Source organism: Myotis myotis, unplaced genomic scaffold, assembly GCF_014108235.1.
Source record: "Myotis myotis isolate mMyoMyo1 unplaced genomic scaffold, mMyoMyo1.p scaffold_m19_p_3, whole genome shotgun sequence".
In the NCBI taxonomy this organism is placed as follows: domain Eukaryota; kingdom Metazoa; phylum Chordata; class Mammalia; order Chiroptera; family Vespertilionidae; genus Myotis; species Myotis myotis.
Genome location: NW_023416335.1, coordinates 208,664,489 through 208,680,062, shown reverse-complemented (window position 1 = coordinate 208,680,062; position 15,574 = coordinate 208,664,489). Strand labels below are relative to the sequence as shown.

The 15,574-nt window shown below is 41.5% G+C and overlaps 1 protein-coding gene across 4 annotated transcripts in view; it reads right to left on the bottom strand.

The window, feature by feature from the left end:
* Positions 1-15,574, bottom strand: part of TNRC6B (trinucleotide repeat containing adaptor 6B) — a 172,723-nt gene that overhangs the window by 41,016 nt on the left and 116,133 nt on the right. For all 4 annotated transcript variants that reach the window (XM_036296692.1, XM_036296694.1, XM_036296695.1 and 1 more), the window contains 4 exons: positions 11,690-12,031; positions 7,051-9,390; positions 4,649-4,807; positions 548-723 (listed from right to left, as the gene is read on the bottom strand). In XM_036296692.1, the coding sequence (XP_036152585.1) occupies positions 548-723; positions 4,649-4,807; positions 7,051-9,390; positions 11,690-12,031 (3,017 nt within the window). The remainder of the gene's footprint in view (positions 1-547; positions 724-4,648; positions 4,808-7,050; positions 9,391-11,689; positions 12,032-15,574) is intronic.

Below are 15,574 nucleotides of genomic sequence, written 5' to 3'. Positions count from 1 at the left end.
ACAGAGAGTTTGTTCTGCAAGATAAAGAGAGTTTTGTGGATAGGTGGTGATGGCAGCACAACAATGTAATGTATTTAATGCCACTGTTGGAGAAGGGTTCTGGGCCTTGGAATTTCCTGAATTAGATAAAAACCAGCTATGCTGATTGCCACTGCAGAAGCTATCTTACTTTGGTTTCTATACATATTCATGAGGATTTACTCTAAGGACTTCCTTGGCTTTAAAACGCAATAGCATAAAGCACTTATAGAATATGCCTTGAAAGCTTCCGAAGAATAATTATAATATAGAAACTAAAAGTAAAAACAATCTATCTTTGAAAATTCCATTTTACCAATAGCAACAGTTCTGTGGTCCGTGGTTTCAAAGTCGTGGGGAAGGAACATGAGGGGTAAAGAGGAAGCAGTTATTTGTTCCCAAGAAAATATTTTTCTCTCTTACTTAGGACCTCAGGGACTCCAGCTGCCCTATTTCTTCTACTAAAAAATTCTCAGCTCTGCCTTCTAAGAATGAATAAGCAAGCTCAAGTATTCCTAAAGCAGACTACCTTCATTTGTTTCTTTCCTCCTTGTCCCCAGCTCGCTGAGTTGTGGGAGGAAGCGCTTCCCTGAGAGCCGGCAGTGTTCCAGACTCCTCCATCCTCCTCCTCTTCCCAGCTGGAATGGCGAGTTCCTGTCACTGGCCCGTCACTCTCCCCCCAGCCGTCTTGCATAGATTTGGAATCTTTAATAAAAGAAGGAATCAACTGTATGTGATAGCTATATGAAATGACACAATAATCATTCCTTGTAAATATAGCATTCCTTGTAAATACAGCATATATGTAACAAAAACCACAAAAATCATTCATTGTTAATACATACTGTAATTTTATCTACTATATCTATATGACAAGAAAAACATGGTTCATATTTTAGAGAGCAGAAAATGGAAACCCATAAAGGTTTAATGATACAAAGTTAATAAACCACAAAATTAAGATCTCCTGGCTTCTGGTCTAATGATGTTCCCTTATACAAAGTTTTAGAAAATTCAAGCTTGAAAAGAATCCATCACTACTTACAAGAAACTTCACATCTCTATTTCCCTTAATGAGCACAGTTTACTGTAGTTTTACCTCCTAAAAATACATTGTGTGACTGATAATGGACATTTCAAATATGAGGTATGATAAAGAACACCTGTCTACCTTGTTTGGGGTGAAGTTAAGAAAAGAACATGAAAAGGGGAAGAAAAAAGACTTTGAATATCAATATTATGGTGAAAGAGAAATTCACAGAGAACCATAAAAATTTGTGATTTATTAATATATATACTTGAAATATGTTAGACACTAATAAAGATCCTAGGCAAAGACAATGTGCAAGCAATGGCTTTTAAAAGACAAGTGGAGAAAATTGGAAGATAGAGAATGGGGAAGTAGGAGGGAAGGAAGGAAGGAAGGAAAAGAGGAAGGATGGGAGGGCGGGTGAGAGGGAGGGAAGAAAAGGAAAGGAGGAGGAAAGGAGGGAAGGAGGGAAGGGAAGGAGGGAAGGGAAGGAGGGAAGGAAGGGAGGGAATGGAAGGAGGGAAGGTAGGGAGGAAAATCAGTGATGAGGGCTCTAATGTTAGAGGAAGTAGAATGTCAGTATCCATGATATACTCAACCAACATCCCCTTCTAAATAAATATCTTTAATTTGGAGATTGGGATAAATCCTTTACTTCCCTCTAAAAATACTGTATGGAACTGAAGGATACATTTTTGTGGTAATGAGTCTCTATAAATTGATGGAAGAAGGGAAAATTCACTATCTTGCCTCCATCCATACCTTCACTTTACCAATGACAGAACATTTATGGAAGGGGCAGTTATTTGATTTAGATAGCTGCATATGAAGAGTCTAAAGCCAAAAAAGTGGCTCACTCCTTGAATGACTGTTGCCATCCCCTAGGACCAGGCCTGAGACAGTCATGAAGGCACCATGATGTACACAGGACACAAGGAGGTTGGTTTCTTCTAAATGTAGCACCCCCACCCCCACATGGGCTGAGTGAACCTGATGGACCCTCCATGGGGTTCTCCAGCCTTACATGAAGGGCTTTCTGACTGGACAGTGGAGGCAGGGACTGGGGGCTATATTCCCTGCTACTGAAAATGCCACTGAAAATCAGGATGGTTTCTTCTGCAGGAGATATTTCTTTATTATGTAAGCACTAGAGGCCCAGTGCATGAAATTCATGCATTCGAGGGAGGAGGGGTGGTGTGGGGGATGGTGTGTGTGTGTGTGTGTGTGTGTGTGTGTGTGTGTGTGTGTCTGTGTGTTTCCTCAGCCTGGCCTGTGCCCTCTTGCAGTTCGGGACCCCTTGGGGGATGTCGGGGAGCGGTCCTAAGCTGGCAGTTGGACATCCTTAGTGCTGCTGCGGAGGCGGGAGAGGCTCCCACCACCGCTGCTGCGCTCGCCAGCTGTGAGCCCAGCTTCTGGCTGAGCAGCGCTTCCCCTGTGGGAGCACATTGACCACCCAGGGGCAGCTCCTGCATTGAGCGTCTGTCTTCTGGTGGTCAGTGCACATCATAGTGACCAGTCATTCCGCCGTTCAGTCGATTTGCATATTAGCCTTTTATATATATAGGATAGGCCTTATGCCATCCTCTGACAAGCAATAGGAATTAAAAGCCCAATACAATAACATACTGACCCCTTTATAAAAACAAAGACATCCATGCAACCCTTCTTACAGAGAAAGGAGCTGAACTTTCAACGAATGTCTTCTTATGAAAAAGATAAAAAAGAGAACTTATTTTTATTTTTATTTATTTATTTTTTTAAAAATATATTTTATTGATTTTTTACAGAGAGGAAGGGAGAGAGATAGAGAGTCAGAAACACCGATGAGAGAGAAACATCGATCAGCTGCCTCCTGCACATCCCCCACTGGGGATATGCCCGCAACCCAGGTACATGCCCTTGACCGGAATCGAACCTGGGACCTTTCAGTCCGCAGGCCGACGCTCTATCCACTGAGCCAAACCGGTTTTGGCAAGAGAACTTATTTTTAGTCATATATATTTGTAGTCTAGAAACAATGATAACAGGTTAATGACCAGCATCAATTAATAGGCTGTGATGATCTAAGCTCCTTCCTCTGAGTAGTAATATTCAAATTACCCAGAGAAAGGGGAAGTATAACTATAGCTATGACTACAGATATTCCCAAAGAATAGAAAATATTTTTTAAATCTGGAGAAAAGTGAGGGGTTTCTGATGAAAGAAAGGTGATTCTGAGGTTGGGGAAGACATAAAAATCCTGAAAGTACTGCTAAAGTACCCCCTTGTGCTAAGGGTCCCTTAATGTCTTTCAACAGCTTTTTTGATGTATTTCAAGTCTACAGAATGGTAGCTCCCCTGACAATACAATCAGTTTACAATGAAAATGAAAGTCTTTATAAAGCTCTTTTGATGAAGTGGAAGAGACTCCTAATTTTAAAAATGTAGTCAAATTACATATAGAATGTACCTAAAACCATAATCCTTCATGTAGCCCTATATGAGTCCTAAATATCATACAGTAAACCTGACAATGGAATTTTTTATTCTCGTTCAAATTTTGAGCATTCAGGATGACCACACTTTTAAATCAAAAGACAATTCCTTAAGTCTGCAACATGGTAGAAAAGAGATGCTGGAATACTTTTTAGGAAAACTACAAAGAAATGAAAACAGGCATTTGAATTTTTCAGTTGAGGAACATCCACTGGGACATTCCAAAGCATCAGTTTACCAAGTTTTGCAAATTACTGTGACTACATATGCCAGCTGGACCAAGTATAGCTTAGATTTTCAAAGTATGACATGCTTTGTTTAAAAAATTCAAATGAAGAAATCTTTGTTAGGTTTAAGAAACCTTAAATGTTTCTATGTGGGTGGATGTTGTATGAGAGAAAAAGGGAAAATAGGAACAGAAGAATGAAGTCACTGAGCAGCAGAGACTATATCCCACATTAAAAGCCAGGAATCTCTTTTTAAATTATACTAAAAAAAAAGAGTAGAAATGCAAAATAGATGTGGAAAGCAGTATTTCAGTTACTGGAAAAGAAAAGAAAGGAAAGAAAGAAAAGAAAGAAAAGAAAGAAAAGAAAAGAAAGAAAAGAAAGAAAAGAAAAGAAAGGAAAGAAAGGAAGAAAGAAAGGAAGGAAGAAAGAAAGAAAGAAAGAAAGAAAGAAAGAAAGAAAGGAAGGAAAGAAAGAAAGGAAAGAAAGAAAGAAAGAAAGAAAGAAAGAAAGAAAGAAAGAGAGAGAGAGAAGAAAGAAAGAAAGAGGAGGGAGGGAGGGAGGGAGGGAGGGAGGGAGGGAGGGAGAAAGGAAGGAAGGAAGGAAGAAAGAAAGAATGAAAGAAACAAGGAAAAGAAAAGGCACCACATCACCATTTCAATTCTGTCCAGATACTAAACCTAATGCAAAATCAACAAAATTAACTTGTGACTTTTAGTTCACTGTGCGCATTTTAACACATGCCAATTCAAGTCACCACTATTTGCTGCTAACCATTTAAAGATTCAAGGTTCTGAATCTCACTGCAACAACTGTTTAAACACTAAACAGCCCTCCCCAAAATGTCTGACCCCCCAAATTAACAGAGGATCCCTAAAAAATAACACTGTATACTTACTAGGTTTCATGGCATTTGGAGCGTTGGAAGGTGCATTCCCCCAGCCTGTGGTCGATGCTCCTGTGTCATCCATTTCGCCCCACACAGGACTGCTTTCATTTGGCTCACCCCAAGCTGAAGTACCATTATCTGGAGCAGGTGGTGTGCTTTTGCTCCAGACTGTAAAGACAGAAAATGTGGCTCTAAGAATGATGTGTTAAACAGTATACTATCCAGTGGATTGGTGGGGAACAGGCACTCTGAGAAATACAAGTGGGTTCCACGTTCATGGAGGGCATTTGGCATTATCACTTTTGGCGCAATAATTCCACTGTCGGAAAATTTTACCATAGTTAAACTTATGAAAGTAGATGAAATTACATGTACAACAATGCCCACTGCATCACTGTCGGAAATCATTTAGAAGCAGCCCAAATATCTATCAAAAAGGCACTGGTTACACCAATCATGGGCCATCCATAAAATGAATACTATATACAAAGCAATTAGAAGACAAAAATGTATGTGGCAATATGGAAAGTTTTTAAGTATAATGATAAAAGCAAAGTGAAGAACAGTGTACATAATGCAATGCCTTCTGTGTATAATTATTAAAGGATTAGACATATTTTGCTATAGATATGAACAAAATGTTTGAATGAGATACAAAATTCTAAGAGGTTACCTGTGGGAAGAGAACCCAGAGCAGTGGTTCTCAACCTTCCTAATGCCGCGACCCTTTAATACAGTTCCTCATGTTGTGGTGACCCCCAACCATAAAATTATTTTCGTCGCTACTTCATAACTGTAATTTTGCTACTGTTATGAATCGTAATGCAAATATCTGATATGCAGGATATCTTTTCATGATTACAAATTGAACATAGTTAAAGCATAGTGATTAATCACAAAAACAATTTATAATTATATATGTGTTTTCCGATGGTCTTAGGCGACCCCTGTGAAAGGGTCGTTCAACCCCAAAGGGGTCGCGACCCACAGGTTGAGAATCGCTGCCCTAGAGACTAAGATTCTTTTATTACCCTTTGCTTTTCTGTATAGTTTGAAGGTTTTTACTATAGTCATTCCTTGGTATCTGAGGAGGATGGTTCCAGAACCAAAATCCACAGATGTACTAGTCCTTTATGTAGAATGGAATAATATTTGCATGTAACCTACACACATTCTCCATCATTCTTTAAATCATCTCTGGATTTGTTTTAATACCCAATACAATGTAAATACTATGTAAATAGTTATACTGCATTGTTTAGGTGATAATGACAAGAAAAGAAGTTTGTACGTGTTCAGTACAGACACAACCATTGTAGGCCTACATAGTACACAACAACATAATGCTAGATCCGCCCCCCCCCCCCCCCCAAATATTTCTGATCTGTGGTTGGATAAAATCTGTCAATGGGGGAACTGGTGGGTCCAGAGGGCCGACTATATGGATAAAGTTTTTGTTTGTTTTTTAATATATTAGCAGGTTTTATTCTAGACAAGGAATTAATGAACAATCTGCATTTCCTTTCTCATTCTTTTTCTGATTTTAAATAAAAAAGAACTAGTTAAAAGTAATCATTTTCTAAGTGGCCATAATTAAATTCACTGAACACTTTGGGGAGTGAGTGGAAAATGGAATACTGTGATTAATACTAACTAAGAAAACAAAAACAAAAACAAACAAACAAAAAAACAAATGTGGGAGGAAAAAAGAAGTTGAATAATGCATCCCTCTGGTTTGCTGAACTATATGCTTTATGGGGGCATTCAAGTTGACAATGCCAAACTAAGAATGATATTACCAGCACTACTTTTCATATCCTAGGTATAGTATTTCCTATTCGAATAAGGTGGACACGTGATTATCATGAGATAACAACCTCTTATACAAAGTACTCTACTTTCAAAGGTGATCGTTAAAACCACCTGGAAAGTGACCAAACCCTCCGGATCCGAGCTTTGCTACAGCATAATGATGGCCTCTGCAAGAACAGCACACAACACTTCCCTTCAATGGGGAAAGAGAACACAGAGGATGTGGCCATGTGCAGAACCAGAATGGAAATCAGGTCTATTTCTGCTACTATTTTAATTCCTTATTTTTAAATCTAGAGCATAGTTTGTTTAGCAAGATAGTATGTCTTTAGGATTCTGCAGACCAATACAATTGCAAAAGAATAATTTTGGGAGGCTAACCCAGGGATATCATCTTTTTCTTTTGCCAAGAAAGAACATTAAAATGTACTACTAGCATCTGTTATCACTATCATTTTATAAAAAAAAAAAAAGAGCTTCTGTTAATGTAGGAAAGATTCCCAGAATACAGCCAAATTGAATAAATGCAGCTTAATAAAAATGCCTTGGTTTAGGATTTATCTTCTTCATTAAAACCTGCAAGAAAAGCAGCTGCCTACCTGATGCTGATTTACCGGTCATTGGGGTAGGCAGATTTGGTTCTCGAGGTGCTGGGCCCCCTTGGGCATTCTTATCCCACAGATTCACATTCTTGTAGTTATAACTGTTGGGGTCTCCCCATGCTGAAGTGCCATCATCAATGTCCATTTTTCTACTAATTGACTGTGGGGATGGCTCTTCCCAACCACTGGGTTCCTCATCCTTAGGGGTTACTGGCTGCGGCCCGCTGCTCCAGTTGCAATTGGAGGGTCGTCCATTGCCTGGAGGTGGTGGGGGTGGGCCTCCCCATGAACCAGAAGCCTCTGGTTGTGGTGGCGGTGGCTGCTGTGGCTGCTGTTGGTGCTGTTTGTTCCAGGAATTGGGCTGTCTGCCTGTCTCGGTCCATGCTGGAGATCTTTTGCAATCTTCCCACCCGCCTTTGGAAACTAGGCTTGCATTCCCACCATTCCCCCAAGTTCCAATTTCATTCTGCCCTCCTTCGCCCCACCCAGACACAGGTTTACTTGCAGAACTTTCCCAATTGCTGTTTTTTGCTTGATCAATTTCCTCTCCCCAACCATTCTTTCCACAAGTCCATCCTTGATTGGGCTGGCGCCCACCTCCCCACCCCTGATCCTTGCTGGAATTCTCATTCCAAGAGGAAGATGCCTTTTCATCTGGTCGACACCCTCCCCAATTGGAAGAGTTGTTGTTCTTATAGTCATTCCAGCCTCCTGTGTTCTTGGGGTCTTTCCACTCTGTAGAGGCTGAGAGCTCCCCCCATCCAGACTTCATTTGATTGCTTTGGCTGGGTGCATCTCCCCAGCCCCCTGAGTTCTTGGTCTGTGTGGCAGCGCTCTCCCACCCCTCAGTTCCTTTGTCAGATTTCCCCTCAGGCCTTGGCACCTCTTCAATATCCCACACCGTGTCCTGCTTAATTTGAGTTTGGCCCCAGCCGGTGTTTGAGAGCACCCTGGGGTCCAAATCAGTTCGGCTCAAAAGAGTCTGCAAGACAGCCTGACAATCAGGATGTGTGGGCCTATATGAGCGACGGCCAGAATTATGACTGTCACTACTTCCTGCTTTGTGGTTGCTTCCAGTGCTTTGACCTCCAACTTCACTTCCTGTGGAGCTGGAAGATCTTCCCCAACAGGGAGCCTGGGCATTGCCTTGGTTTTCAGGGAGGGGGTGGCCCTTTTGATTGTCCCATGCTCCAGTGCTAGAATTTGGTTGGTTTGGACCACTCCATTCTCCAATTTTCAACTCATCAGACCCAGTCGGCTGTTTCCATTCTCCCTGAGAGACCCCAGATGTCATTTTGTTCCCTTCACCCCATTTGCTGTCATTAGAGTCCTGAGGGCCAAAGTTCCAGGACCCACCCGTAGACCTGTTATTGTCCCAAGAATCATTTTTTGACCCAGTTGACTTCTGAACAGAAGCTCCTTTCCAGGAGTCCTCTCTCTCTTTTCCATTGTTCCCATTGTTTCCAGAATTGCTTTGTCCAGAGGCTGTGTCAGTTCCAGAAGGCCCCCTAGCTGCACCCCAAGATCCAACACTCCCAGTCTTTCGATCTCCAGTGCTTTGTGAAGGGGCATCAGTGCTCCTGGAGGCGTTCCCCAAGCCCATTCCAAAGGGCATTCCCTTATTCTCCATGGGGTTTGGTGAACTTAAGTTCAAGGAGTTAGTGTTTCCATTTTTTGGTCCATCAGTGTTATGAATTTGAGCCTGTTCTCTGCCAGAGACAACAAAATTAACACCCGCATTTTCCATCTTTGACTGCTGTTCCCTGGATGCCTGACCTACTGTGCTAACCTGTGCACTGGAATTACTAGTATCTGTTTCCAATGCCCCTTTCCTAGAATTTCCTTCTTGAACCAGTGCTGGCCAGGCAGATGGGTTGCTATTTGGGTTAAAGTTGCTGAAGCCAGAGCCAGGTCCAATTCTATCTTGACCACTCACATTCCTCCAATTTCCTAGTCCATTGTTGCTCTCTGCAATAGAGTTGGAAGATTGAATAGATTTAGACTTAGGGTCAGATTTCCAGACCCCAAGATTACATTCGTTCCCAGAACTTGCAGACTGGCACTGGCTCCCTTTTCCTTTGTTATTAGTGGTGCTTCCTGGCAGAGTGCTCTTCTCAGAGCCAGGGTTTGAGGCACTGTTGTTATCGGTGGTGTTTTCGGAAGAAGACTCAGTATCTTTGCTGGCAATACAAGGCCACTCTTCCATGTCAGACCCGTCTACAATCACCTTGTCCCAGATGTGAATTGGGTTGGGGGAGGTGCCGTTGTTGGAGGAGGCTCCCGGGCCCCAAGTGGAATTTGCATAATTTGAAGCAGCAGCACCTCCAAGGGTTGACTCTGGGAAAGAGATTGTCTAATCAATCACAGATACATATGCACGCTCTATTAACATCTCCACCTCAAACTGTCCAAGAGAACTTGTCACATTTCCCCACAATCTAACTTATCCACCCAGGTGCCTGTCTTAGTGAACTGTACCACCCCTATTTTAGTCATCTTCTCTTTCGTCTTACCTGGTTGGTGTACTTGCTAAATCTAACTCCACACCATCTCTCAAAGCTATCCCTTTGCCATTCCTACTGACAGAGAAGGGCCTTCTTGTATTGAGACAATGCAACAACACCCTGCTTGCTCTGCATCTCCAACCTACTCTAAACACTCCTGGCTGGAGGGGCTTTTCTAAAGCACATCACTTTATTGCACAAGAATAAAGCTGAACTCTTTGGTCTGGAGTTTGATCAAGATACCTCATGACCTGGGACCAAGTGACTTTTCTAGTCTCATCTTCCACTATTTCTATGTAGACATCTACATTCCATACTACTTGACATTCCACAACTAGCATCAGCACTTACTGTTTTTTCCTCCTAAATTCATACACTGAAATTTGCTCATTTTTCTGGGCCTAGTTCAAGTGCCACATTTTTGACTGAAGTTTTTTATGAGCTCATCAACCAAAAATAGTCTTTTCCTGTCTAGAGCCATTTTGCTCATAATTTGAAGCAGCAGCACCTCCAAGGGTTGACTCTGGGAAAGAGATTGTCTAATCAATCACAGATACATATGCACGCTCTATTAACATCTCCACCTCAAACTGTCCCCCAAGAGAACTTGTCACATTTCCCCCCCTATGTTAGTGCTTTTTAGGCAGAGACCCTATCTTGTCTCTTGCTAGACCCTATCTTGCTAACATTTGAATTCTACAGTGTCCAGTCCATTGCTGCTCAGTGAGCACTGTCTGAATAATAAATGTCACCCAGCTGGATGCCAAGGGCAGACAAGCATGAATCAGTGTGTTTGCCCAAGGAACTTAATCTGATGAATTAGTCTGGTTTAGCACATATTTTGGTGGAATTTACCTTATTTGGTGGAGGGAAAATGATATGTTTTAAGCCTGATAATTTCTTCTAAACTTATTTAACTCCTTTAACCAAGCAGCTTATAATCAATATGAAGTTGAAAAAAATATTACATAAAGCCATATAAAAGCAGGAAGCACAGAATCTCAAATTCTTAAAATTTAGGGGCCTCCTTGGTTTTAAAAATATAAACAAGAGATTCTGGCTCACACTGGACCCGTGTCCACATCAAGGCCTGGCTAGACCGGGCTGCAGAAATCAATGCCAGACACACTGCCCCTCACATACTTCCTTTTGTATTTGGTTATAAGGGGCCAAGACGGAAGGGCCAGGAGGCCTTCTAATGGCTTTGGGCCTGGCCTGATGGTCACCACAGGAAAGACCCATGCATAGGGCTTATCTCTGCATGAAGCCTATGTCATCCTAGGTTTCTTTCCACCCTTACTCTGCACATGAGACAGTAAAAGAATTTTCTGGGCAATTCTATACTCAAACTTAGGTTAGAATAAAGCATCCTAATAACAACCACAATTCAGTGCCTTTGCCAATGCTTAATGGTGCTCAAGTTCTGAGTTTTAATACAATAGCAAAAACAAAAAAATTTTTAAGAGATAAGTTGAAATCTATTAACGAGCTAAAAATATGTATTTGAAAGTCCTTAGCTGTTAACTAATTTAGTATTCACACACTGGGGAGAAAAAAAAAAAAATCACAGAACTTCTAGTAGAGCCCTTTAGCTAAAGATCCTTGTATCTACATACAGTTTTTAATAATGTTCCAAATCAAGGGCCCCCCTAAAGAAATACTGCTTTAAAAAAATCTAAAAATCCCCAAATTCTAGAGAGTAATCTAAGAGACCATTCTTTCTACCTGCCTAGCATTCTGGGAGCATAAACATGAGCATCTTAAGCTTCTGAACACCCCCTTGCACTAGCCCACTTGCAATCATACTTGGAGCACATACTTGTGGTGACAGATAGAACAATGGAGGCTTAAATTTGTAACGCTCTTGTCTGAGAAAGGAAAAGGCTCCAGAGCGATGACAAAGAGCAGCTGTATTAACCTCTCCTGCCAAGAGCACGCACTCACTGGACACCAAAACCCAGTTTCAGCACAGAAATGCTGATGTACATTTCATACTGGGATCCTTCCCCATCTTTTCAATAACTCCAATAGTCTTTACAATGAATGTTTTTGTGGACTTCACATCAGGCAATAAAAGTGCTCTCCCTTTCTAAAGCTGCCATGAATTCAAGTCGGCGACAGCGATTCCTCACCTGGTGCAGTCCCACTCTCACTCTGCAGCAGCGTTCCTGTCACTTGTGCGTTGTTTGGGTTTGCTCCAGGTGCTGTGGAGGGAGGAGGCCCTGCCCCACCCCCGAGGAGCATGCAGGATGGTGGAGGGGGCTGCCCACGTTTTAGTAACACTTTGTGGTCCTGCTGGCAACGGAATCGCGGAGGCACCTCCCGAGGCATGTAGCGGGCGGCGCTTGGCGGTTGTCCGTTCGGCACTGCCACCCTTTTGGCATTGTTGCCACCATTGACTGGTGGCGATGGAGAGCTGCCAATTGGGCTGGCGGCCGTTGGTTGGCTTAAACTTGGTTTCGTCACTTCGGGCACTGAAAGAGATTGGGAAACAACCTTTGAAATCAAATACATTTTTTAAAGATTATTTTTAAGAGTGTTTATGTGGGACCAATTACAATTAGACAACCTAATAATCCTACTCCTTATGTTCATGGCCTTTCCAAATTGCCAGCATCTTTAGTTTACTGAAGGTAGGGTGAAGGTGACAAGTATTCAAAGATACCAATATCATGGAATTCCATTCCACAAAGAGGGAGAGGGAAGCAATAGTGGAATTTCCCGAAGGGCTGCCCAGCAGCTCTGAGGGTACAGTACCTATGGTTCCCAGGCAAAGTCTTTGGTAAAGGTTTAAGGCTTTTAGCCCAAGGGGCCCTTTCTGTCATCCACATTCTTAAAGACCTACCTCTGAGAAACTTTTCTCAAAGTCCCTGGACTAGGTAGGCTAAGCACCCTTCACTGTGCTCCTAGAACACGACGTCCATCTCTCTTTACCACTGAATTTTCCATATTATTTTGAAATTCTCCCTTTATAGACCCTTCTTCCTCATCAGATCTTAAGTCCCACAAAGCCAGAAATACATCTTTCATCCTTTTTTCTTAAGGTCTGCCACAGGGAACCTCAATCTAGAGCAGTGGTTCTCAACCTTCCTAATGCCGCAACCCTTTAATACAGTTCCTCATGTTGTGGTGACCCCCAACCATAAAATTATTTTCTTTCTTTTTTTTTTTTTTTAAACAGTCAGTTTTTCTTTTTTTTAAATATATTTTATTGATTTTTCACAGAGAGGAAGGGAGAGAGATAGAAAGTTAGAAACATTGATGAGAGAGAAACATCGATCAGCTGCCTCCTGCACATCCCCCATTGGGGATGTGCCCGCAACCCAGGTACATGCCCTTGACTGGAATCAAACCTGGGACCTTTCAGTCCGCAGGCCGACACTCTATCCACTGAGCCAAACCGGTTTCGGCCATAAAAATATTTTCATTGCTACTTCATAACTGTAATTTTGCTACTGTTATGAATCATAATGTAAATACCTGATATGCAGGATGTATTTTCATTGTTACAAATTGAACATAATTAAAGCATAGTGATTAATCACAATAACAATATGCAATTATATATGTGTTTTCCAATGATCTTAGGCGAATTCTGTGAAAGGGTCGTTTGACCCCCCAAAGGGGTCGCGACCCACAGGTTGAGAACCACTGATCTAGAGGATCACAAAGTCAACTCGGACTCTTGCTTGTCACTGTGTGTAAATATTAGAAATGTCATAATCATTTTGCTTTTGCCCCACCTCCTCCCATTTTAAGTGTATCATGTATGTTTTTTTCCAACTCTTTATTTAAAATAAAAATTTCAAAATGTAGATACTTTCCCTATTGACTTTAATAATTTAATGTTTTTGCTCACTTTAAAAAATGGCAAAAGGAAGTGTGGGGACGTGCTGGGTGACTGTCAAGCTATACTCTGCAGGACCCTCGGCTCAACCCTACGGGGGCTGTTCTTCTGGATCTGTGTACCTTCTTTGCTTCATCCTACCAAAAGACTGCCACCCTTTCCAAGAAAATTTACCTGGCAAATAGTGGCTGGCAGTAATACAGAAACAATCACTGAGCCTGATAATTCAGATGATTCTGAGGCCAAAATCCCTGACATCCAGAGTAACGTTAGGGCCAGCTCTGGTGGCAGTACCGTTCTGACTGCTGAAGTGATGCTGGGCCAGCATGTCACTCGTTGAACTGGCTCCTTTATGAGGAGAGAGATACATCATCAGAAATCAGGGGGCTCAATTTATACCCATTGGACACTGGTGAGTCCTCTGAGTAATAGGAGAAAGGAGCAGATGCCTGAAGTAATGTCAAAGCAACCCAGGGGTCTAACCTGAGCCCATCAGGAGGCTATACTGGGCCTCCTAGTAAGGAAGGTAGGTCAGAATGAACATGGCGAGCAGAATAAACATATGACCTAAGAAAATAAACTGGTCATTGTCTAATATTTTTAACACAGCACCCTCTGCTATAATAGCCAATGGATAAATAACTGATAAACTGATGAATAAAGATGAATTATTTAATGATCCATTTTCTATCTGTGCCTGGAAGATTCGATACCACATGGCATTCTTAATCCCCGTTCCCCATCATGAGAATACACAAGAAGCTGGCAAAGGCTGGGGGGTGGGGGGGGGTGTGTGTGTTCTTCCCAAGTGGTTGTTAGGATGGAAGGAGCTAGGTTCCTATGAGGCTGCTCTTCTACAAAAGGGCTAGTCTTTAAGTTAGGGAGGTCTGTTACAGCCTTGACTCATTCCCCTAAGATAGAATAAGACACACTAAGACAAGCCTACTGCATTGAGGTCTGAACACCAGTTCAACTAACTTTACAATACGCACAGAACCACCAAAGAAATCTAGTGGGTATCACACATTGCGCAACATTCCCTGCTGAAGCACCTCAGGGCATTTCCCCACCATCACATCAGAGATAGAATGGATCATAAATTATTCATTTACTCTCCAAAAACATTTACTTACTCTAAGGACTGAATATTTTTCCCTTTCCATTGCCTTAATTATCTTATACCATTCTCATCTCAGTTTGAACTTCTAATTGCCTCTATTTCTGGAAAACTTCAGTAAAATGCTACTTTTTAAAAGATAAAAATATTAAGAATATTCTGAAAAAGGCAGAACCAATACAAATTACTATTTTCTTTAAATACCTTGAAAGGGATTTAAAACATGAAAAAAACCACTTACATAAAAAAACCTAAAAAAATGTTTAAAAGTAGTAAATACAAACAAGCCCTAGAAAAGACATTATTTTAGACTGAAAATTTCTTGTGAAGAATAATCAGTTAAAATGTAGTACAAAAAAAAATCTCAAAGATTAATGACACTGTGAGTGGCCCATGCGCATTGAACAATTTTCAGTAACCTCTAAGCACTGTCTCCATGTCTTTCTTTACCTTCCACTCACTCCCCAAACTCAACGTACACTGGCTTTTGCCCTAACATCTCCCTAGGACAGTGATGTCATAGGTGACACGCGAACTCATTTTTTTGGTTGATTTTTCTTTGTTAAATGGCATTTAAATATATAAAATAAATATCAAAAATATAAGTCTTTGTTTTACTATGGTTGCAAATATCAAAAAATTCCTATATGTGACACCGCACCAGGGTTAAGTTAGGGTTTTTCAAAATGCTGACACGCCGAGCTCAAAAGGTTCGCCATCACTGCCCTAGGAGCTTCTCTCCTTATTAAATCACAGTGACTGTCATTGCTGTCTAATGCAGCGGTTGCCAACTGGAGGTCTGTGGACCACTGGTGGTCCATGAGGTTTGAAAGGTTGGCGCCCGCTGGTCTAATGGGCACTCACTGGACCTTTTCTTCAACTTGACATTACTGGCTATTCCCTTCCTCTTTGTTTTTGTAAGACTTACTCCAGCTCACTCTTCAGATTTTCTCTCTTCCTTTTTGCAGGTTTTTCATACTTTTTTTTTTTAAGATTTTGTTTTTTAATTGGGCTTTAGACAGAGAGGAAAGGAGGAAGAGAGAAACATTAATG